We start from the raw sequence: 25,829 nt of genomic DNA on the forward strand, positions 1-25,829 counted from the left end.
GCACCTACTGAGCTGGGGAGCTCCCCTTTCAGGATCCTATCATTTTGCCTTTCCATACTGTTCATGCGGTTCTCAAGGCAAGAATACTGAAGTGGTTTGCCATTCCCTTTTCCCGTGGACCACATTCTGTCAGACCTTCCACCATGACCCTCCCATCTTGGGTGGCCCCACACGGCATGGCTTAGTTTCATTGAGTTAGACAAGGCTGTGGTCCGTGTGATCAGATTGGCTACTGTGATTATCGTTTCAGTGTATCTGCCCTCTGATGCCCGCAACACCTACCGTCTTACTTGCGTTTCTCTTACCTTGGACTTGAGATATCCTTCACGGCTGCTCCAGAAAGTGCAGCCGCTGCTCCTTACCTTGGATGAGGGGTATTTCCTCACGGCCGCCCCACTACCAGATTACATATTCTTTTATACCATTTTCAAGTTTCATGTTAATGAGTTTCATGTAGAGGTGTCTCAAAAATGTTAAGTTCCTTTAGGGGAATAATTGATTTCTATTTTCTTGAAATTTAACACAGTACTTAGCATGTATTAAACATACTTATATGCTTAATAAATATTTATTAAACACATGCTTAACAAATATTTGTTAAACTAATTTAAAAAAGGAAAATTGTATAGAAAATGTATTGGTAAATTAAGTGAAGAGATAGAAATAGCTTTAAATTTGCATTTATATATGCTGTCAGTTATAGAAGCTTTTGCTGATCTAAAAATTATAACATTATTTTATGTTTAAAATAAGTCAATCTGAAGGTTCAAAGTTATAGTCAGATTTCAGAAAAGTATAAAATAATAGGTTTTTACTTTAATTAAAAATGTATATTTTGTTTCTAAGAACTTGAGAAAAGAAACTCTTTGTGTGGATGCCTTACCTGTCTTTTGCAATACCCAACACCTCTACCATATCCTTCCAGCTGCAATGACTGTATATTCAAGGAATGTAACTGAGCCAAGGTTTGTATCATGGCCACATATATGGCTGAACGTTCTGCTGGGCTAACTCCAGGAATTGTCAAATCACGAAAGATTCGGCCCTATGGAAGCAATTACAAGAGAGAATTTTAAACAAAATAAATCTTTTCATACCAATTATTTGCTGTGTCATCATACTCTGTTTCCTACAAAGATTAGGTATAGTTTTGCAACCAAAACCAATTCTCTGTAGAATGTGCCAGCACTTCCCTGGTGGCTCATATGGTAAAGAATCTGCCTGCAATGCAGGAGACCCACCAGGTTTGATCCCTGAGTCAGGAAGATCCCTTGGAGAAGGAATGGTAATTCACTCCAGTATTCTTGTCTGGAGAATCCCATGCACAGAGGAGGCTGGTGGGCTACAATCCATGAAGTTGCACAGAGTTGGACACAACTGAGCAGCTAACACATATATGCCACAGGCGAAATACAAGGATACACCAAGATTAACTTTAAGGATAAAAACTACTCTCCAGTAACATTTTACCAAATAAAAAATCTTAAAACAATTTGGATATACTGTTATTAATGGACTGGTTTCTTATTTGGAGTAGTTTCTTTCCCTCTACTATCTGGACAGTTTAGTTATTGCCATTACACGTCTCTTTACTGACACCTAGAGGAAGAACAGGCCAATATGCTGTAATTAGTACATATATTCCTAGTTTATCTCACTCAAATTGTGTTCTCAAATTAAAATGAAAGTTTAATACAAGACAGAGAATATAGCCAGTATTTTAAAATAACTCTAAGTGGGAGGTGGTCCTAAGATGGCAGAGGAATAGGACGGGGAGACCACTTTCTCCCACACAAATTCATCAAAAGAACATTTCAACTCTGAGTAAATTCCACAAAACAACTTCTGAATGCTGGCAGAGGACATCAGGCACCCAGAAAAGCAGATCATTGTCTTTGAAAACAGGTAGGAAAAAATATAAAAGACAAAAGAAGAGACAAAAGAGGTAGGGAGGGAGATTAGTCCCGGGAAGGGAGTCTTAAAAAGAGAGGTTTCAAAAACACCAGGAAACACACTCACTGCCGAGTCTGTGGTGAGCCTTGGAAGCACATAGGGCAACATTATAGGGAGGAAAAATAAATAAATAATTAAAACCCACAAATTACGAGCCCAACGGTAACTCCCCCAGTGGAGAAGCAGTGCAGACACCTGCATCCGCCACTAGCAAGCAGGGGCTGGGCAGGGACGCGCGGGCTGCATTGCTTTACAAGGATCGGGCCCGAATGCCCCGAGTGTAACCAGAACGAGCTAACATGGGCTAGCAAACCAGACTGTGGGATAGCTACCACATGAAAAGCTCTAACATAAGACATCGCCAGGACCGCACACAGAACAAAGGATGGAACAGAATTAGCCGGCTGCAGACCATCCCCCTCTGGTGATAGGCAGGCAGAGTCGGAAGGGCCAGAAGGGGGCAATAGCAGCCCCAGAGAGACATTACCTACGAAACTGCAAACAGGCTTCCTTGCTAACTAAGACTTCTTGAAGTTCTGGACAGTCATCATCCGCCTGAGAAAGTATGCCAGCTGTACACCCAGAAAACTGAGCAGCAGGGACGGGAGAGGCGATAAGTTGCAGCGACCGTGCTCGCCAAACACCTGAGCTACTCGGACCTGGGAAGGGCACAAAACACAGGCCCAACCAGTCTGTGCCTCTGGGGACTACCTGAGTGCCTGAGCCTGAGCGGCTTAGACCTAGGAGGTGCATGCAGACCAGGGCCGGCCTTGGATGGTTCCCAGTGGAGCAACCTAGAGCCTGAGCTGTGTGCACCGTCAGGCCCAGCGTGGCTGGGACACTGTGAGGACTCACCAGTGTTATTTGTTTGCAGCATCCCTCCCTCCCCACAGCACGCTGAACAAGTCAGCCTAAAAAAAACTGTCCACCACCGTCCCCCTTGTGTCAGGGCGGAAATCAGACACTGAAGAGACCAGCAAATAGAAGAAGCTAAAACAGAGGGAACCGCCTTGGAAGTGACAGGTGCAATAGATTAAAATCCTGTCATTAGTACACACTACATAGGAAGGGGCCTATAGATCCTGAGAAATATAAGCCGGACCAAGGAACTATCTGAAAATGAACTGACCCCACACTGCCCACAATAACACCAGAGAAAGTACTAGATACATCTTTACCATTTTTACGATCATTCTTTTTTTGATGTTTATTTTTTCTTTTCTTTTTCTCTTCTTTTCTAACACTTTTTAATTTTTAAGTCCTCTATTTCTCCTTTAGTTTTCACTTTTATAACCTACTATTAATTTCTCCCCCAAAAAAGACCCAATATTTAAAGCAAACTTTGTATATATATATTTTTTAATTTTATTATTTTTTTTAATAATTCTTGTGACTTTTTCTTCTTCTTCTTCTCTTTTTTAATATTGTATTTTTGAAAATCCAACCTCTATTCTAGATTTTCACTGTTTGCTTTTTGGAATTTGTTATCAATTTTGTACCTTCAAAAACCCAATCTTCAGTACACATTTAAACTTGAGAGCGAGATTACTGGCCTTACTGCTCTCTCCTCCTTTGGACTCTCCTTTTTCTCCACCAGGTGGCCTCTGTCTCTTCCCTCCCCCTTCTCTTCTCTACCCAATTCTGTGAATCTCTGTGTGTTCCAGATGGTGGAGAACACTTAGGGAACTGGTTACTGGCTGGATCTGTCTCTCTCCTTTTCATTTCCCTCTTTTATCCTCCTGGCCACCTCTGTCTACTTCTTCCCTCTCCTCTTCCCTGTATAACTCCGTGAACACCTCTGAGCGGTCCAGACTGTGGACCGCCCATAAGGAAGTGATTACTGGCTAGCTTGCTCTCTCCTCTTTTGATCCCAGCTCATCTCATTCCAGTCACCTCTAACTACCCCCTCCCTCTTCTCTTCTCCATGTAACTCTGTGAACCTCTCTGGGTGTCCCTCAATGTGGAGAAACTTTTCATCTTTAACCTAGATGTTTTATCAATGGTGTGGTATAGAAGGGGAAGTCTTGAGACATAAAACTGAAAACTAGAAGCAGGAGGCTTAAGTCCAAATCCTGAGAACATCAGAGAACTCCTGACTCCAGGGAACATTAATCGATAGGAGCTCATCAAACGCCTCCATACCTACACTGAAACCAAGCATCACCCAAGGGCCAACAAGTTCCAGAGCAAGACATACCATGTAAATTCTCCAGCAACTCAGGAAAACATCCCTGAGCTTCAATATACAGGCAGCTCAAAGTTACTCCAAAACCACTGACGTCTCTTAACACATTACTGGACACATCATTGCACTCCAGAGAGAAGAAATCCAGCTCCACCCACCAGAACTCTGACACAAGCTTCCCTAACCAAGAAACCTTGACAAGCCACTGATACAAACCCACCCACAGTGAGGAAACTCCACAGTAAAGAGAACTCCACAAACTGCCAGAATACAGAAAGCCCACCTCAAATGCAGCAAAATAAACAGGATGAAGAGAAAGAGGAATACCCAGCAGGTAAAGGAACAGGATAAATGCCCACCAAACCAAACAAAAGAGGAAGAAATAGGGAATCTACCAGACAAAGAATTCCGAATAATGATAGTGAAAATTATCCAAAATCTTGAAATCAAAATGGAATCACAGATAAATAGCCTGGAGACAAGGATTGAGAAGATGCAAGAAAGGTTTAACAAGGACCTAGAAGAAATAAAAAAGAGTCAATATATAATGAATAATGCAATAAATGAGATCAGAAACACTCTAGAGGCAACAAATAGTAGAATAATGGAGACATAAGATAGGATTTGTGAAATAGAAGATAGAATGGTAGAAATAAATGAAGCAGAGAGGAAAAAAGAAAAACGAATTAAAAGAAATGAGGACAATCTCAGAGACATCCAGGACAATATGAAACACTCCAACATTCGAATTATAGGAGTCCCAGAAGAAGAAGACAAAAAGAAAGACCATGAGAAGATACTTGAGGAGATAACAGTTGAAAACTTCCCTAAAATGGGAAGGAAATAATCACCCAAGTCCAAGAAACCCAGAGAGTCCCAAACAGGATAAACCCAAGGTGAAACACCCCAAGACACATATTAATCAAATTAACAAAGATCAAACACAAAGAACAAATATTAAAAGCAGCAAGGGAAAAACAAATAACACAAGGGGATTCCCATAAGGATAACAGCTGATCTTTCAATAGAAACTCTTCAGGCCAGGAGGGAATGGCAAGACATACTTAAAGTGATGAAAGAAAATAACCTACAGCCCAGATTACTCTACCCAGCAAGGATCTCATTCAAATATGAAGGAGAAATCAAAAGCTTTACAGACAAGCAAAAGCTGAGAGAATTCAGCACCACCAAACCAGCTCTCCAATAAATGCTAAAGGATATTCTCTAGACAGGAAACACAAAAAAAGTGTATAAACCCAAACCCAAAACAATAAAGTAAATGGCAATGGGACCATACTTATCAATAATTACCTTAAATGTAAATGGATTGAATGCCCCAACCAAAAGGCAAAGACTGGCTGAATGGATACAAAAACAAGACCCCTATATATGTTGTCTACAAGAGACGCACCTCAAAACAAGGTACCCATACAGACTGAAAGTGAAGGGCTGGAAAAAGATATTCCACTCAAATAGAGACCAAAAGAAAGCAGGAGTAGCAGTTCTCATATCAGAAAAAATAGACTTTAAAACTAAGGCTGTGAAAAGAGACAAAGAAGGCCACTACATAATGATCAAAGGATCAATCCAAGAAGATGTAAGAATTATAAATATATATGCACCCAACATAGGAGCACCGCAATATGTAAGACAAATGCTAACAAGTATGAAAGGGGAAATTAACAATAACACAATAATAGTGGGAGACTTTAATACCCCAGTCACACCTATGGACAGATCAACTAAACAGAAAATTGACAAAGAAACGTAAACTTTAAATGATACAATACACCAGTTAGACCCAATTGATATCTATAGGACATTTCACCCCAAAACAATGAATTTCACCTTTTTCTCAAGTGCTCACAGAACCTTTTCCAAGATAGATCACATCCTGCACCATAAATCTAACCTTGATAAATTCAAAAAAATCGAAATCATTCCAAGCATCTTTTCTGACCATAATGCAGTAAGATTAGATCTCAATTACAGGAGAAAAACTATTAAAATTCCAACATATGGACGCTGAACAACACGCTTCTGAATAACCAACAAAATACTGAAGAAATTTAAAAAAAATCAAAATATGCATAGAAATGAATGAAAATGAAAACACAACAACCCAAAACCTGTGGGACACTATAAAAGCAGTGCTAAGGGGAAAGTTCATAGCAATACAGGCATACCTCAAGAAACAAGAAAAAAGTCATAAATAACCTAACTCTACACCTAAAGCAACTAGAAAAGGAAGAAATGGAGAACCCCAGGGTTAGTAGAAGGAAAGAAATCTTAAAAATTAGGGCAGAAATAAATGCAAAAGAAACAAAAGAGACCATAGCAAAAATCAGCAAAGCCAAAAGCTGGTTCTTTGAAAGGATAAATAAAATTGACAAACCATTAGCTAGACTCATCAAGAAACAAAGGGAGAAAAATCAAATCAATAAAATTAGAAATGAAAATGGAGAGATCACAATAGAAAACACAGAAATACAAAGGATCATAAGAGACTACTATCAGCAATTATATGCCAATAAAATGGACAACGTGGAAGAAATGGACAAATTCTTAGAAAAGTACAACTTTTCAAAACTGAACCAGGAAGAAATAGAAAATCTTAACAAACCTATCACAAGCACGGAAATTGAAACTGTAATCAGAAATCTTCCAGCAAACAAAAGCCCAGGCCCAGATGGCTTCACAGCTGAATTCTACCAAAAATTTCGAGAAGAGCTAACACCTACCCTACTCAAACTCTTCCAGAAAATTGCAGAGGAAGGTAAACTTCCAAATTCATTCTATGAGGCCACCATCACCCTAATACCAAAACCTGACAAAGATGCCACAAAAAAAGAAAACTACAGGCCAATATCACTGATGAACATAGATGCAAAAATCCTTAACAAAATTCTAGCAATCAGAATCCAACAACACATTGAAAAGATCATACACCATGACCAAGTGGGCTTTATCCCATGGATGCAAGGATTCTTCAATATCCGCAAATCAATCAATGTAATTCACCACATTAACAAATTGAAAAATAAAAGCCATATGATTATCTCAATAGATGCAGAGAAGGCCTTTAACAAAATTCAACATCCATTTACAATAAAAACTCTCCAGAAAGCAGGAATAGAAGGAACATACCTCAACATACTAACAGCTATATATAACAAACCCACAGCAAACATTATCCTCAATGGTGAAAAATTGAAAGCATTTCCCCTAAAGTCAGGAACAAGACACGGGTGCCCACTTTCACCGCTATTATTCAACATAGTTCTGGAAGTTTTGGCCACAGCAATCAGAGCAGAAAAAGAAATAAAAGGAATCCAAATTGGAAAACAAGAAGTAAAACTCTTACTGTTTGCAGATGACATGATTCTCTACATAGAAAACCCTAAAGACTCCACCAGAAAATTACTAGAGCTAATCAATGAATACAGTAAAATTGCAGGATATAAAATCAACACACAAAAATCCCTTGCATTCTTATACACTAATAATGAAAAGTAGAAAAAGAAATTAAGGAAACAATTCCATTCACCGTTGCAATGAAAAGAATAAAATACTTAGGAATATATCTACCTAAAGAAACTAAAGACTTATATATAGAAAACTATAAAACACTGATGAAAGAAATCAAAGAGGACACTAATAGATGGAGAAATATACCATGTTCATGGATTGGAAGAATGAATATAGTGAAAATGAGTATACTACCCAAAGCAATCTATAGATTCAATGCAATCCCTATCAAGCTACCAGCGATATTTTTCACAGAGCTAGAACAAATAATTTCACAATTTGTATGGAAATACAAAAAACCTCGAATAGCTAAAGCAATCTTGAGAAAGAAGAATGGAACTGGAGGAATCAACCTGCCTGACTTCAGACTCTACTACAAAGCCACAGTCATCAAGACAGTATGGTACTGGCACAAAGACAGAAATATAGATCAGTGGAACAAAATAGAAAGCCCAGAGATAAATCCACACACATATGGACACCTTATCTTTGACAAAGGAGGCAAGAATATACAATGGAGTAAAAACAGTCTCTTTAACAAGTGGTGCTGGGAAAACTGGTCAACCACTTGTAAAAGAATGAAACTAGAACACTTTCTAACACCATACCCAAAAATAAACTCAAAATGGATTAAAGATCTAAATGTAAGACCAGAAACTATAAAACTCCTAGAGGAGAACATAGGCAAAACACACTCCGACATAAATCACAGCAGGATCCTCTATGACCCACCTCCCAGAATACTGGAAATAAAAGCAAAAATAAACAAATGGGACCTAATTAAAATTAAAAGCTTCCGCACAACAAAGGAAACTAAGCAAGGTGAAAAGACATCCTTTGGAATGGGAGAAAATAATAGCAAATGAAGCAACTGACAAACAACTAATCTCAAAAATATACAAGCAACTCCTGCAGCTCAATTCCAGAAAAATAAATGACCCAATCAAAAAATGGGCCAAAGAACTAAATAGACATTTCTCCAAAGAAGACAAACAGATGGCTAACAAACACATGAAAAGATGCTCAACATCACTTATTATCAGAGAAATGCAAATCAAGACCACAATGAGGTACCATTTCACACCAGTCAGAATGGCTGAGATCCAAAAGTCTCCAAGCAATAAATGCTGGAGAGGGTATGGAGAAAAGGGAATCCTCTTACACTATTGGTGAGAATGCAAACTAGTACAGCCACTATGGAGAACAGTGTGGAGATTCCTTAAAAAACTGGAAATAGAACTGCCTTATGACCCAGCAATCCCACTGCTGGGCATACACACCGAGGAAACCAGAATTGAAGGAGACACGTGTGCCCCAATGTTCATCGCAGCACTGTTTATAATAGCCCAGACATGGAAGCAACCTAGATGTCTATCAGCATATGAATGGATAAGAAAGCTGTGGTACATATACACAATGGAGTATTACTCAGCCATCAAAAAGAATACATTTGAATCAGTACTATTGAGGTGGATGAAACTGGAGCAGATTATACAGAGTGAATTAAGCCAGAAAGAATAACACCAATACAGTATACTAACACATATATATGGAATTTAGAAAGATGGTAACAATAACCCTGTATGCGAGACAGCAAAAGAGATGCAAATGGACACAACAGACTTTTTGACTCTGTGGGAGAGGGAGAGGGAGGGATGATTTGGGAGAATGGCATTGAAACATGTATAATATCATGTAAGAAACGAATCACCAGTCTAGGTTTGATGCAGGATACAGGATGCTTGAGGCTGGTGCACTGGGATAACCCAGAGGGATGGTATGGGGAGGGAAGTAGGAGGGGGGTTCAGGAGTGGAACTTATGTACACCCGTGGCAGATTCATGTTGATGTATGGCAAAACCAATACAGCATTGTAAAGTAAAAAAAAAAAAAAAAAAAGAATAATAAATAAATAAATAAAATAATAAAAAATAAAACACAGACTAGAGCCAAAAAAAAAAAATAAATAAAATAAAATAAAATAACTCTAAGTGGAGTATAACCTTTAAAAATTGTGAATCACTATGTAATACATCTGTAACATATAATATTGTACATTAACTGTATCTCAATAAAAAATAATTTAAAAAGCAAAACAAAAATAAAAACTTCCATAAAGAACCAACCCTGCTGACACCTTGGTTTCAAACGTCTAGCCTCTGGAAATGAGAGGATACATTTCTGTTGCTTTAATAAAAAGAAAAAAAGTTTAAGCCCTTGCAAAGCAAACTACCTAAAATGCTGACTGATAAACTATCATTTATTAACATGTAATTTCACAACTAAAAATAAAAGCAACAAAGTACAATTAAGTGTTAATTTACCTGTACATGCTCCATCAAATAAAATTCTGTTCCGATGACAGACGGATCACTGCAGTACAATAAAGGTTTGGGAACAGGGAATCCAATTGAAAACAAGGCTTTCTGGACTTTAAATTCTCTATCAATCTAAATAAGATGAGAATTAAAAATCCGAAATTTAGAAATTTAATAATTACTTGTGAGCTAAAATTAAGGCTAGAAATTAATTTTAAAACAGTATCAACAAATGTGACAAACAATATAACCCAGAGGATAATAATTTCCTTAGTATTGTCCATAAAAGTAGTCTTAGTGCAATTATTACAATTATAAATTATGCTGGCACTTGCAAAAGAGTCAGACAGAACTTAGCAACTAAAACAAAAACAACAACAAAAATTGCTAATTAGGCTAAAAGGACAGGCTTATGTGTGGGGCTTAATCTGACTGATAATATGAAGGTGACAGTTTCTGACCATAAACTTTTGCAGATATCATTAAAAAAAAAAAAAAAAAACCATTTTTTTCTTATCAGTCCCTGCTTGCTGATCCACTCTTGCTCTTGCTCCCCACCACCAATCCCTCTCCAGTCTACCATGGGGCTCAGGCAAGTCTCTATTTCAATGCTCTGGGCACAGTCAACTACAGGGTACTGGTGGAAGCCTGCGGGTGCTGGTAGAAAGGAAATGTACCCACTCTGTCTGGAGATCAATGGAGGTACTTGTTTTCAAGGCAGTGGTGTGGGGATTCTTCCTGGTACCCAGGGCTGCCATGGAGCTCAAGATAACTACTGGGTAAGAAGATAATGAGAAGCAACTTGGTACTGACACAGAAGCTCAGCTAAGATAGGTGAAGAAAAGGCCTTCCTCAACCGGGAAAGATGTACACGTTTATCACTCAGAACCCAGGGAAACAGCTTATAGCAGAACACTGATGCCAACTAATCTGCCTGCAAAGTCCCCTTCCCCACACTCAGGCTGATCACTTCTAAGGAGAAGAAACCATGCAGTTCACTTTGACCAGAGGGATGAACCGGCCACTGCTGCAATAACTAGAGCAGGGAAATGACTAAACCCATAACCAAGGTGAGAGCAGTCAGAGATGCCAATAGCTACAGAAAGCAGCTTTCTGGTGCTGTGAAATAGGGGTGGCATGGGGCGGTGGAGGCTGCTCATAAAGTAGATGTCATGTGGGAACACTGCTTTTTTCCAGTGCAGATCTGGGGAAAATGAAAGGAGTTGAAACAAAAGTACTTTAGATCTTTGGGCTGAAAGCATTATGTTATGTTCTGATGTCTTCTAGATATCCAGGGTATTATCAAGAAGAGAGACAAATCCAGCTGTTTACTGGGGCATAAATCTCTCCCTGCAGGTGAGGATTCTCTTTCATCCATGCCTTATTGAGGCTTAAGAAAAGTTACTGAACTTTTAGGATCTTAAGCATGCAGGTCACTTCATTTTCTAGGAATATCATAGTCAGAATCTGCATTTTCCATTACTGTGATATTAAACCCACCTTTCAGTGGCCCATCTCCAGTCAGTTTGGGTTGGGAAGCATGTATAATCTGTTATACATGGTTATAATAATATCCAAAATATGCATCATGATTTTAATGTTCTTTTCTCTAAAAATCCATAGATAATATGTTTTCTGAAAAGAATCAGTTTTTAACAAAAATCTTTTATAAGTCTCACTGTCTAATATTTACAGCATATTCAGTTCAGTTCAGTCACTCAGTCATGTCCGACTCTCTGCGACCCCATGAATCGCAGCACACCAGGCCTCCCTGTCCTACACAGCATATTATGATTATTCAAATATTTATTTTTATCACCAAAAGATTAGAGGATTATTACATCAAATATATTAAAGTATTCAGTGAATAGATATTGTTATAAGATATAATAATGTACCTTTTAAAACATAATTTAATCGAAGTACAAAACATCTATAAATGAGCAGCTCTGAAAATATTCATCAGGTGACTGTATTTCTAGCTAACTGTATTTCTAGCTAACTGTATACAAAGGAATCAAACCCACAAGAGGACTGGATAGTGCTCAAGATTACCAGCTTAAACACAGCCTTAGATTTCAAACTCAAATCAGTGATAAAAACAAAAGGGGGTGGGAATACAACTCAAGTGAAATTTTCATCTAAGAAATAAAATTCATTCTCTATATTTAACAATTGTGAGAGTAATTTTAAAAGCAATTTAAATTGTTTTGTGAGTATCAAAATGCATTTATTAGTCAACAAGGAATTTAACATTGCATTTGTATATCATACCTTATGTGCTTTAGGAAGAAGTAAACCAGGTGGTTTTTTTCTGAGTACATATGCTTGAAAGCCTTTCTGGAGATGAAAGGTTGGATTGGACTGTCCTGCTCTAGATAAGAATAGAGAAAAGGCCAATAACAAAGATATATTTTTCTTTTCTCCCACATTCTGCTGAAATTTCAGAAGAAAACACAAAATGAAAATAAATCCACTTCAATGCTAGAAAGCCAAGAGGGTGCTACCAGCAGCTGAGAACATTCATTTTTGGATTATATATAGCAGACGGTAACACAGTGGCAGCTGGAAAATCTATAATCCACACAGGTAGAAGAGAAGATCTTACTTCCCGCGTGCAAATCATGAGTTTTATCAGAAGTATCCCTAGAAAAACGTCTAGATCTAAGTAAAGAAAGGCTGGGAGAAGAGATTGTAGGGGATCTGTCAGCAAATTAATTAAAAGATGCTGGAACAGCTGTTCCCTTGTCTGCAATTGGAGACAGAACTCCGAGTACAGCTCTCTGAAATGGGAATTCTGATAAGCAAGGTCCTAGAGTGGATATTTGGGCCAGGAAGTGCAATAGTGCCCCAGGTAACTCACAGACACCAGGGCACTGACTTTCCCTGCTCTGTGGACAGAAATTCTCACACGGGCTAAGAAAATACACTCCAGCTGCCAAAATTATTTAATCTATACCTTCATTTACCCAACTTTTAAAGAATTCAATAGCATGAAAGAGAGGTTTTCAACTAAAAAGGCAGAAGAATTAATCCCTGAGGTAATAGGTAATAAGATAAAGTTAAAAAACATTTTTCTCTTAAGTTTTACCCTAGGCTTCCAGCCTCCATATGCAAAGAACAAAAGCAGATTGAATGCAGCAGCATCTGCAGTGTCTACATCTTACTCAGATAAGCAAAACCCATCCTCTCCAGCAATCATACTAAAAAGCACCATCTAGCTCACCCAGGTGAGCGCCTTTAAGCATAGGAAAGTGAAGATCATTGCCACAGTGTCAGCAAATGGGACAACATCAAGCTGTATTGTTAATCTTTTTAAAATATAAATTCATTTGTTTATTTTTGGCTGTACTGGGTTTTCATTACTGTGGCAGCTTGTCTCTAGCTGTGGAGAGCGGGGGCTATCCTCTAGTTGTGGTGCATGCGCTTCTTGTTGAGGTGGCTTCTCCTGTTACAGAGTGCAGGCTCTAGGCCCACAGTCTTCAGTAGTTGCAGTGAAATCGGTAGTTGCGGTTCCCAGGCTCTAGAGACCAGGCTCAGTAGTTGTGGCTCACGGGCTTAGTTACTCTGTGACATGTGGGATCTTCCTAGATCAGGGATCAAATGCATGTCTCCTGCATTGGCAGGTGGATTCTTTACCACTGAGCCACCAGGGAAGCCCCTGTGTTGTCTGTCTTGCCATGGGACAATTTATCTGTGATGCTCCAAAGAGTCAAGTGGCAATGAACCTTACAAAGACATTTTTTAATGCCAAATGTCTGCTTCGATGCATTTCTGATAATGCAGTCATTTATGAAGCACTAGTGTTTTGTGATGGTAAATGACCAAGGCGAAATATAAAAGGAAAACTAAAAGCTTTTTATTAAATATATAGTTACCATATGACCCAGCAATTTCACTCTAACATATATATCCAAGAGAACTGAAAACACATTCAAACAAAAAATTGTACATGAATATTCATAGCAGCTCTATTTTCAGCAACCAAAAAGTAGAAACAATCCAAATATTCACCAACAGATGAATGGATAAACAAAATATGATATATTCATATAATGGAATATTACTAAGCCATAAAAGGAATGGAGTTTGGATACATGCTAAAACATGGATTGGCTCTGAAAACATTATGCTAAGTGAAAAAAAAAAAAAGTCAACAAAGGTCACATATAATATGATTCCATTTCTATGAAATGTTCAGAATATGTAAATCCATAGTGATAGAAAGTAGATTATTGGTTTCCAGGGGATGGGCAAAAGGGGGAATTGTGAGATAAGAGTTTCGTAGGGTGATGGAAATTTCCTGGAATTAGATAGTGGTGATGACTGCAGAATATTGTGAATTAATAAAAACCACTATATTATACACTTAAAATAGTTAAAATTTCAAGTTTAACATAGCATGAATTTTATCTAAACAGACAAACAGACAAACAAACAAAACCCCACCAAACTAAAAGCATCTCCTTTGAGCAAGTATCCACCGTCCATGGTTCTAACAAAGACAAAAAAGATAAAAAAAGCAGAATCCCAGCAGGGGAAGACCATCATCAACACTGTGCACTGTGAACAAAGTACTGACTACATTTTACCAATCTAAACATCAGGCCTCCATATAGTATGGAATCCACTGATGGTATCAATATGATAAGAATCATCAATGAGTCAAAGGTCATAACTATTTGAGGACTTGAACAAGACTGTTAGGACTTGAACAAGACATTTAATACTAAAAGAAATGGCTTGATTTATAATCAAACATGTGACACTTTTGATTTGTCAAACCTTAATTACAAAGATGGAATCTTTGCATTTAAGTGTTCAGTTAGGAACCTAATTTGGTAGACTCATTTGACTAGACAAGAAATCTCAAAGACTCTTAGCATTGGTTTTACTTAGAAGCACAGGAAGACAGGAGATACAGTATGCCAGCGGGGTAGCATCAGATGAGTTTCTTTAGTAAGGTCCTTACAGTAGGTCCATGCAGCAGTCTAGGATCTACCTTATAACTCCTGTGTCCCTATGGTGACAGCTCAGGTTTGAAGGAATGAGACCACAGTGGATGAATCTGGGTGCCACCCTGGCTTAGAAGCCTCATGCTCCACACCATGATGACTCCATCATCTCCAGTAGGAGTCCTCTAACAAGAGACATGACCAATTTTAAGAACTGACTAAAGGTAGAAGAGCCCCAAGTTAAGCCTAAAATATCTGACCAGATACTTTAGTTAAGCATAAAATATCTGACCAGATACATTTACAGGCCTTCCAGTTCAGATGCAGTTTATCAAATAGATGTTACTTTCAACACAAGTGCTCTTGCTTGGAAACACAGCTGACACTCCACCTTACCAAGTTTCCAGAGTAACAAGAGTTAGAAAGTTAATTTGTCTATGGTTGGTTGGTTTAGTCACTAAGTCGTGTCTGATTCTTGTGACCCCATGGACTGTAGCCGGCCAGGCTCCTTTGTCTATGGGATTCTCCAAGCAAGAATATTGGAGTGGGTTGCCATTTCCTTCTCCAGGGGACCTTCCTGACCCAGGAACTGAACCCAGGTCTCCTGCATTGCAGACAGATGCTTTACCGACTGAGCTATGAAGGAAGTCTATAGAAACAGGAGAAAAGTTTGTGTTTTTTTTTTTTTTAACACTTTTCTCACAACATGCTAGCCTCAAATCCATGATGTAATCCTAGTAGGTGGCTCTATTTGCATCTCCAAGCTCCCAAGCTTGTAGATATTCTTATTAAGATTTTTTTCAATAGCAAGAAAATTTTAAAAAGCATCAATCCTGATAAAGGTCACATATGTTTGCAGCTATGTAGGCAGCCTAAAGGAAATCAGTCCTGAGTGTTCTTTGGAAGGACTGATGTTGAAGCTGAAACTCCAATACTTTGGCTACCTGATGTGAAGAGCTGACTCATTTGTTTGTTTGTTTGTTTTTTACTTTACAATTCTGTATTGGTTTTGCCTTACATTGACATGAATCCACCATGGGTGTACATGCGTTCCCAAACATGAACCCCCCTCCCACCCTCCTCCCCACAACATCTCTCTGGTCATCCCTGTGTATCAGCCCCAAGCATGCCGTATCCTGCATCGGACATAGACTGGCGATTCGATTCTTACATGATATTATACATGTTTCAATGCCATTCTCCCAAATCATCTCACCCTCTCTCTCTCCCTCTGAGTCCAAAAGTCCGCTATACACATCTGTGTCTTTTTTGCTGTCCTGCATACAGGGTCATCATTGCGATCTTTCTAAATTCCATATATATGTGTTAGTATACTGTATTGGTGTTTTTCTTTCTGGCTTACTTCACTCTGTATAATCAGCTCCAGTTTCATCCATCTCATCAGAACTGATTCAAATGTATTCTTTTTAACGGCTGAGTAATACTCCATTGTGTATATGTACCACAGCTTTCTTATCCATTCATATGCTGATGGACATCTAGGTTGTTTCCATGTCCTGGCTATTATAAACAGTGCTGCGATGAACATTGGGGTACATGTGTCTCTTTCAATTCTGGTTTCCTTGGTGTGTATGCCCAGCAGTGGGATTGCTGGGTCATAAGGCAGTTCTATTTGCAATTTTTTAAGGACTCTCCACACTGTTCTCCATAGTGGCTGTACTAGTTTGCATTCCCACCAACAGTGTAAGAGGGTTCCCTTTTCTCCACACCCTCTCCAGCATTTATTGTTTGCAGATTTTTGGATCGCAGACATTCTGACTGGTGTGAAGTGGTACCTCATTGTGGTTTTGATTTGCATTTCTCTAATAATGAGTGATGTTGAGCATCTTTTCATGTGTTTGTTAGCCATCTGTATGTCTTCTTTGGAGAAATGTCTATTTAGTTCTTTGGCCCATTTTTTGATTGGGTCGTTTATTTTTCTAGAATTGAGCTGCAGGAGTTGCTTGTATATTTTTGAGATTAGTTGTTTGTCAGTTGCTTCATTTGCTATTATTTTCTCCCATTCGGAAGGCTGTCTTTTCACTTTGCTTATATTTTCCTTTGTTGTGCAGAAGCTTTTAATTTTAATTAGGTCTCATTTGTTTATTTTTGCTTTTATTTCCAGTATTCTGGGAGGTGGGTCATAGAGGATCCTGCTGTGGTTTATGTCGGAGAGTGTTTTGGCTATGTTCTCCTCTAGGAGTTTTATAGTTTCTGGTCTTACATTTAGATCTTTAATCCATTTTGAGTTTATCTTTGTGTGTGGTGTTAGAAAGTGATCTAGTTTCATTCTTTTACAAGTGGTTGACCAGTTTTCCCAGCACCACTTGTTAAAGAGATTGTCTTTACTCCATTGTATATTCTTGCCTCCTTTGTCAAAGATAAGGTGTCCATATGTGTGTGGATTTATCTCTGGGCTTTCTATTTTGTTCCATTGATCTATATTTCTGTCTTTGTGCCAATACCATACTGTCTTGATGACTGTGGCTTTGTAGTAGAGCCTGAAGTCAGGCAAGTTGATTCCTCCAGTTCCATTCTTCTTTCTCAAGATTGCTTTCGCTATTCGAGGTTTTTTGTATCTCCATACAAATCTTGAAATTATTTGTTCTAGTTTTGTGAAAAATATCGCTGGTAGCTTGATAGGGATTGCATTGAATTTGTAAATTGCTTTTGGTAGTATACTCATTTTCACTATATTGATTCTTCTGATCCATGAACATGGTATATTTCTCCATCTATTAGTGTCCTCTTTGATTTCTTTCATCAGTGTTTTATAGTTTTCTATATATAGATCTTTAGTTTCTTTAGGTAGATATATTCCTAAGTATTTTATTCTTTTTGTTGCAATGGTGAATCGAATTGTTTCCTTAATTTCTTTTTCTACTTTCTCATTATTAGTGTATAGGAATGCAAGGGATTTCTGTGTGTTGATTTTATATCCTGCAACTTTACTATATTCATTAATTAGCTCTAGTAATTTTCTGGTAGAGTCTTTAGGGTTTTCTATGTAGAGGATCATGTCATCTGCAAACAGTGAAAGTTTTACTTCTTTTCCAATTTGGATTCCTTTTATTTCTTTTTCTGCTCTGATTGCTGTGAAGGAACATATCTCAACATAATAAAAGCTATATATGACAAACCCACAGCAAACATTATCCTCAATAGTGAAAAATTGAAAGCATTTCCCCTAAAGTCAGGAACAAGACAAGGGTGCCCACTTTCACCACTACTATTCAACATAGTTCTGGAAGTTTGAACTGACTCATTTGAAAAGACTCTGATGCTGGAAAAGATTGAAGGCAGGAGGAGAAGGGGACGACAGAGGATGAGAAGGTTGGATGGCATCACCGACTCAATGGAGATGAGTTTGAGTAAACTCCAGGAGTGGTGATGGACAGGGAGGCCTGGCGTGCTGTGGTCCATGGGGTCGCAAAGAGTCGGACACAACTGAGTGACTGAACTGTACTGAAGATAGCCATCTTGTCCCTTGTCTGGAGATAAATTTGAAGTTATTCAGGATTTACTGTTCTTTGATATCACTCCTTTTTCTTTAATTTTGAAACCACTTGTGGAGTCATGACTATTCTAACCAAGTGCACCATAGCAAGCAGTTAATACCAAGTGGACTTAGACCTTCATATCTACTCTTAAAATCAGGTTGGTATGCTCATTGAGGTGTATGGAATTGAGTGAGCAATGATGCAGGATAACAACCAGCTTGGCAACTGAACTCACAGGCACTGCTATGGCATTCTTTGAAATAGTAACTTTTGATACTGATGCCAATAGCTCTTCAGATGTATTTGTTGTGGATTAGAGATCGAGAGAAAAGAAGACTAAAAGACTAATATCATGGTGTTTAAGCATAGAAAATATTGAGTATATAGATCAAAAGACTTAAAAATACAAAGCTGGAGATGAGAAGAGGCAAAATATCCCCAAAAATCTTGCCCCAAACTAGGATTCAGAGCCATGGTAGAAGAGATGTCAAGGCAGAATCAAAGGAAGTCAGAAGATTCTTGACAACTGCAATGGAAGCAACAAACGGCTGGCCAAGAATCAGATTACTGACAAGGAAGAATTTAACATCAGCAGAAAAAGCTAGAGAGGGTCCAAAACCCCACCATAGTGTATCAGAGAACAGGCATCATGATAGATGCTTTGCTGGGCATTTCCTGGAAGTGGTGGCTAATCTCTTCAGAGGTGCCTTTTCTGGATCCATGACTGCAAAAATCAACCAACTTGAACAAAACACAATACAGCACATTCCACAGAGTCACGAAGTTTGAAGGACTCTGATTTGTAGGAAGTCGGTTCACTGACAGTTTAAAAAATCATTATTTGAGCTTCTTAATATACTATTTACAATTACTATATTAATTAAATTATAACTATTTAACATATTAAAATTACAGACATTTGTCCTTTTCATCATAGGGGACTGGAGTGCAAAAGTAGCAAGTCAAGAGATACTTGGAGTAACAGGCAAGTTTGGCCTTGGAGTACAACATGAAGAAGGGCAAAGGCTAATAGAATTTTGCCAAGAGAATGCACTGGTCATAGCAAATACCCTCTTCCAACAACACAAGAGATGACTCTACAAATGAATATTACCAGAAGGTCAATATCAAAATCAGATTGACTAAATTCTTTGCAGTCAAAATGGAGTTCTACCCAGTCAGCAAAAAGAAGACCTTGAGCTGATTGTGGCTCAGATCTGGAACCCCTTGTGGTAAAATTCAGACTTATTGAAGAAAGTAGGGAAAACCACTAGGCCATTCAGGTATGACCTAAATCAAACGCCTTATGATTATATAGTGGAGGTGATAAATAGATTCAAGGGCCTAGATCTGGTGGACAGAGTGCCTAAAGAACTATAGATGGAGGTTCATAACATTGTACAGGAGGTGGTGACCAAAATCATCCCCAAGAAAAAGAAATGCAAGGAGGCAAAGTGATTGTCTGAGGAGGCCTTACAAATACCTGAGAAAAGAAGAGAAGCGAAAGACAAAGGAGAAAGGGAAAGACATACCCAACTGAATGCAGAGTTCCAGAGAATAGCAAGGAGAGATTAGAAAGTATTCTTAAGTGAACAATGCAAAGAAATAGAGGAAAACAATAAACTGCATAAGACTAGAGATCTCTTTAAGAAAACTGGAGATATCCAAGGGAACATTTCATGCAAAGATGGGCACAATAAAGGACAAAAATGGCAAGGACCTAACAAAAACAGAAGAGATTAAGAAAATGTGGCAAGGATACACAGAACTGTATGAAAAAGTTCTTAATGACCCAGATAACCATGATGGTGTGGTCATTCACCTAGAGCCAGACACCCTGGAGTGTGAAGTCAAGTGGGCAGTGGGAAGCATTACTACAAACAAAGCTAGTGGAGGTGATGGAATTTCAGCTGAGCTATTTCTAATCCTAAAAATGATGCTGCTAAAGTGCTGCACTCAATATGCCAGCAAACTTGGAAAACTCAGCAGTGGCCACAGGACTGGAAAAGGTCAGTTTTCATTCTGATCCCAAAGAAAGGCAATGCCAAAGAATGTTCAAATTATCATATAATTGCACTCATTTCACATTAGCAAGAATATGCTCAAAATCCTTCTAGCTAGGTTTCAACAGTATGTGAACTGAAAACTTCCATATGTACAAACTGGATTTAGAAAAGGCAGAGGATCCAGGGATCAAGTTGCCAACATATGCTGGATCATAGAAAAAGCAAAGAAATTCTAAAAAAAAATCTACTTCTGCTTCATTGACTACACTAAAGCTTTTGACTGTGTGGATCACAACAAACTGTGGAATATTCTTAAAGAATACCAAACCACATTACCTGTCTCCTAAGAAACCTGTATGCAGGAGAAGAAGCAACAGTTAGAAATGGATGTGGAACAATGAACAGGTTTGATATTGGGAAAGGAGTATATCAAGGCTGTATATTGTCACTCTGCTTATTTAACTTATGTGCAGGGTACATCATGTGAAATGCCAGGCTGGATGAGGCTCAAACTGGAATCAAACTTGCTGGGAAAAATACGAACAACCTCATACAAGCAGATGATACCACTCTAATGGCAGAAAGCAGAGAGGAGCCTAAAGAGCCTCTTGATGAAGGTGAAAGAGGAGTGAAAAAGTTGGCTTAAACATTCAACCCACTCCAGTATTCTTGCCTGGAGAATCCCATGGACTGAGGAGCCTGGTGGGCTGCAGTCCACGGGGTCACAAAGAGTTGGACATGACTGAGTGACTTTACTTAAACATTCAAAAAGGAAGATCATGGCATCCAATCCTATCACTTCTTGGCAAATCGATATTGAAACAATGGAAACAGGGTCAGATTTCATTTTCTTGGGCTCCAAAAGCAATGCAGATGGTGACTGCAGCCACGAAATTAAAAGATGCTTGCTCCTTCAAAGAATAGCTATGACAAACCCAGACAGTGTATTAAAAAGCAGAGACATCACTTTGCCGACAAAGGTCCATATAGCCAAAGCTATGGTTTTTCCATACAGCTCTTACATGTATGGTTGTAAGAGCTGGACTATAAAGAAGGTTGAGTACTGAAGAACTTTTTTTGTATGTTCAAACTGTGATGCGGGAGAAGACTCTTGACAGTCCCTTGGACAGCAAGTAGATCAAACCAGTCAATCTTAAAGGAAATCAACCCTGAATACTCATGGGAAGGACTGGTGGTGAAGCTGAAGCTCCAATACTTTGGCCACCTGATACGAAGAGCTGACTCACTGGAAAAGACCCTGATGCTGGGAAAGATTGAGGGCAAGAGGAGAAGGGGCGACAGAGGATGAGATGGTTGGATGGCATCATCGACTCAGTGGACAGGAATTTGAGTAAACTCAGGGCTATAGTGAAGGACAGGAAAGCCTGAAGTGCTGCAGTTTATGGGGTTGCAGAGTCAGACATGACTTAGAGAATGGACAAAACCAACAAACAGACATCTGTATACTTAAATACACACAGAGAAAGAGAATAATACAGGTTCACTTTATCCACATAATAAATAAGTGGAAAGAGCTATTCATGTCAAAACACAAAGCTCTTTTTTATTTTGGCATCAGCTGTGGGGGAAAAAAAAGTTAACTTGGAGTACTTAGAATAAGACTGCCTATCCCCATTCCCAAACACCTATCTCTTCCTACTTCCCATCACTCATAGCACTGCTGTCTTAAAACCACAAGGACTGGTCTCATAATGCTCTTTATCTCTGTTTATGTTATCAAACAAAAGACCTACATGCTCATGTCACCACTTATCCACTGCATTCTAATTCCCATAAGGCTCTATATAGTCCTTAGTTAGTCTTCTTTTCTCACCCCGACCCTCATGCCCCCAACTCCCAACACCTTTACATCGTGCACCCTGAAACTCAGTCTTTCAGCACCACAATCACATACAGTGCCAATCTCTTCTCCGAAAGGACCCTTCACCTTCTTGCTCTAACTAAAACCTGAATGTTCCACAAGGATCCTGTTTCCCTTGTCTCTTATATGGTAGATTTTGCCCCACATCACTCATCCAGTGACCTGGAAGTTGAGTCTGTGTCCTTCTTGATACTCATTGCCAGTTCCAGGCTCTCTGCCCTCCATCCTGTCTAAACACCTCTTCCCCACCTTTGAATTTCATGTCATAGAGACTCTGCCACCCTCTACCCATTCTTGTTGCAGTCACCCACTAATTCATAGATCATTCTCCCTCAATGCCTAAGGATTTTCACTCTTACTAACACTGTGTTGTTCAGTCGCACAGTCATGTCTGACTCTGCGAACCCATGGACTGCAGCACGCCAGGCTTCCCTGTCTTTCAACATCTTCCAGAGCCTGCTCAAACTCATGTCTATTGAGTTGGTGATGCTATCCAATCATCTCGTTCTCTGTCATCCTCCTCTCCTCCTGCCTTCAATCTTTCCTAGCATCAAGGTCTTCTAGTAAGCTGGCTCTTTGTATCAGGTGGCCAAAACTCTACCCCCATCCTAATTATTAATGGCATCAAAATCCATAAAGATATTCATTCTTAGGCCTATCAGTTCCTTGAATTCTCACCTCCAGTGATTATACCACCTGTCACTCATTCTATGGGACACACCGTGGTGGTGGTGGTGGTAAGTCACTGCAGACCCCCAGGCTACTTGGTTCATGGTACTCTCCAGGCAAAATTACTGGAGTGGGTTGCCATGCCCTCCTCCAGGGGATTTTCTTGAGCCAGGGATCGAACCAGCATCTCTTATGTCTCCTGCATTGGCAGGAGGGTTCTTTACCACTAGCACCACGTGGAAAGCCCTGGGACACACCTTATATCTTATCAACAACTCAAGCATGGCATTATCCTATTTTTTAAGCATTTCTAACTCTGATCATGGAGGAGGCACTGGCACCCCACTCCACTACTCTTGCCTGGAAAATCCCATGGACAGAGGAGCCTGGTAGGCTGCAGTCCATGGGGTCGCTAACAGTCAGACACGACTCAGTGACTTCACTTTCACTTTTTACTTTCATGCATTGAAAGAAATGGCTACCCACTCCAGTGTTCTTGCCCGGAGAATCCCAGGGATGGGGGAGCCTCGTGGGCTGCCGTCTATGGGGTCGCACAGAGTCAGACACGACTGAAGCGACTTAGCAGCAGCAGCAACTCTGATCATAACCTCTTTCCATTCACACACCTAGTACCTCAATTTCAACAATTCTTTGATCCCTGGACCTACCTACCAACCATTAATCATACTACCTTATTATGGCCTTTGGTTCCCCCCTTTCCCTATGATATCCGTCCTTAACTAGCTTAAATTCGATGCTCAGTTACATAACTACTCCCTTGAATACATCTTTAATACACTTGCCCTCTCTCACTTCATGTTATTTGCTTGGAGTCCCCCATCCTGGTTAAATCCAACTGTTTGCCTGAATGTAGCTGGAGAAAGAAACACATAGCCATAATTATTGTTTAGGTTAGGTCCACTAGAAGCAGATCCTGAGAGATTTGTGTGCAAGCGACTTAGTAAGGAAATGCTTAGGAAACCAATAAGGAATTGAGAGAAGCAAGTCAGGGAAGGGGAGAATGCTAAGCAAAATTATGATCTGAGACAAAGTTCCTTAGAGGGTAACTTCAGCTTGATTTCATGGTAAGGAGGGGACTCAACAGTGTAAGGTACACCTGAGAGTTGTCTTATCTCTAAAGCAAAAATAGTGGAATTTCATACACCTGAACCCATGAGTCACTGGTTAAGAGCCATCTTGGGCACTACAACATTCAGGGCAAAAGAGGCTCCAGAAGGCAAGGACAGTCTGTAAAAGAGCCATATGTGTTGGCTACTGGAAGCAGAAGCCACCAAAGCAAGGTATACATGGAAACAGTAAAAAGCAATCCAAAAGAATCTGAGCAAAGGATCAATAATACCTACTATAATAACTACTCTTACTTCAAATTCATGGCTATGAACCTCAAAGTGAATCATGCTGAAATCATAATATACTTCCTTAGTCCTTTCATGCATTTCCCATGCTCTTAGATGACTATTTCACAATTCCTCCTCTTCCTTCAAACCTCGAACACTTTCTTCTATCATCTTCACTCAGCTGATTACCTAGCTTCATATTTCACAGAGAAAAAGCGAACAATCAGGTGAGAACTTCCACAAGGTTACATTACCATTTCTATGGCATCAGTTCAGTTCAGTTGCACAGTCGTGTCCGACTCTTTGCGACCCCATGAATCGCAGCATGCCAGGCCTCCCTGCCCATTACCAACTCCCGGAGTTCACTCAGATTCATGTCCATCGAGTCCGTGATGCCATCCAGCCATCTCATCCTATGTCGTCCCTTTCTCCTCCTGCCCCCAATCCCTCTCAGTATCAGAGTCTTTTCCAGTGAGTCAACTCTTCGCGAAAGTACTGGAGTTTCAGCTTTAGCATCATTCCTTCCAAAGAAATTCCAGGGTTGATCTCCTTCAGAATGGACTGGTTGGATCTCCTTGCAGTCCAAGGGACTCTCAAGAGTCTTCTCCAACACCACAGTTCAAAAGCATCAATTCTTCGGCGCTCAGCCTTCTTCACAGTCCAACTCTCACATCCATACATGACTACTGGAAAAATAGAAGCACCTATATGGATATATGGATACTCTCTCTTCCCTGCATAGTCTGTAGAATGCCTACATTTCTTTCTAAGGACAATTCCTCTCTTGTGAATTAGATCCCATTCTACTCTTGTCTACTCAAGGACTTAATTCTAGCCTTCTCTCTTCCACAGATTTTTCACTCTGTTTTGGATCACTGCCATCAGCACACAAACATGCTGCCTTTTCCTTTTTTTAAAAAGACTTCTCTTGACCCCCACGACCCTGATGCTGGAAAAGATTGAGGGCAGGAGGAGAAGGGGATGACAGAGGATGAGATGGTTGGACGGCATCACCAGCCATCAATGGACATGGGTTTGGGTGGACTCCAGGAGTTGGTGATGGACAGGGAGGCCTGGCATGCTGCGGTTCATGGGGTTGCAAAGAGTCAGATACGACTGAGCAACTGAACTGAACTTGACCCCACTTCCCCCTCTACATAAAACATTTATGTCCCCCTTTAGAGCAAGGAGTATAAACTCAAAATGTTTACACTGTTTGCTACAATTCTTCTTCTATTTTCTCATGAACCCATTTCAATCAAGCTTTCATTCCTATCTTTCCAGTGAAGTGACTTTTTTCAAGGTCACTAGTACTCCAGTGTTCTTGCCTGGAGAATCCCAGGGACGGGGGAGCCTGGTGGGCTGCCGTCCATGGGGTCGCAGAGTTGGACATGACTGAAGTGACTTAGCAGCAGCAGCAGCAGTACTGCTATGGTATCAGATCATGGTTTCCCCCTCTTGGACCACCCCTTTTGA

The 25,829-nt window shown here is 39.6% G+C and overlaps 1 protein-coding gene across 1 annotated transcript in view; it reads right to left on the reverse strand.

The window, feature by feature from the left end:
- The window catches only part of ACAD11 (acyl-CoA dehydrogenase family member 11), a 119,665-nt gene that overhangs the window by 87,047 nt on the left and 6,789 nt on the right, over window positions 1–25,829 (reverse strand). Inside the window, exons 2-4 of the mRNA XM_040232753.1 lie at window positions 12,258–12,357; window positions 9,990–10,115; window positions 884–1,045 (exon numbers count right to left, since the gene is read on the reverse strand). Of these exons, the coding sequence (XP_040088687.1) occupies window positions 884–1,045; window positions 9,990–10,115; window positions 12,258–12,357 (388 nt within the window). The remainder of the gene's footprint in view (window positions 1–883; window positions 1,046–9,989; window positions 10,116–12,257; window positions 12,358–25,829) is intronic.

This window comes from Oryx dammah, unplaced genomic scaffold (genome assembly GCF_014754425.2).
Source record: "Oryx dammah isolate SB20612 unplaced genomic scaffold, SCBI_Odam_1.1 HiC_scaffold_2, whole genome shotgun sequence".
NCBI lineage: Eukaryota > Metazoa > Chordata > Mammalia > Artiodactyla > Bovidae > Oryx > Oryx dammah.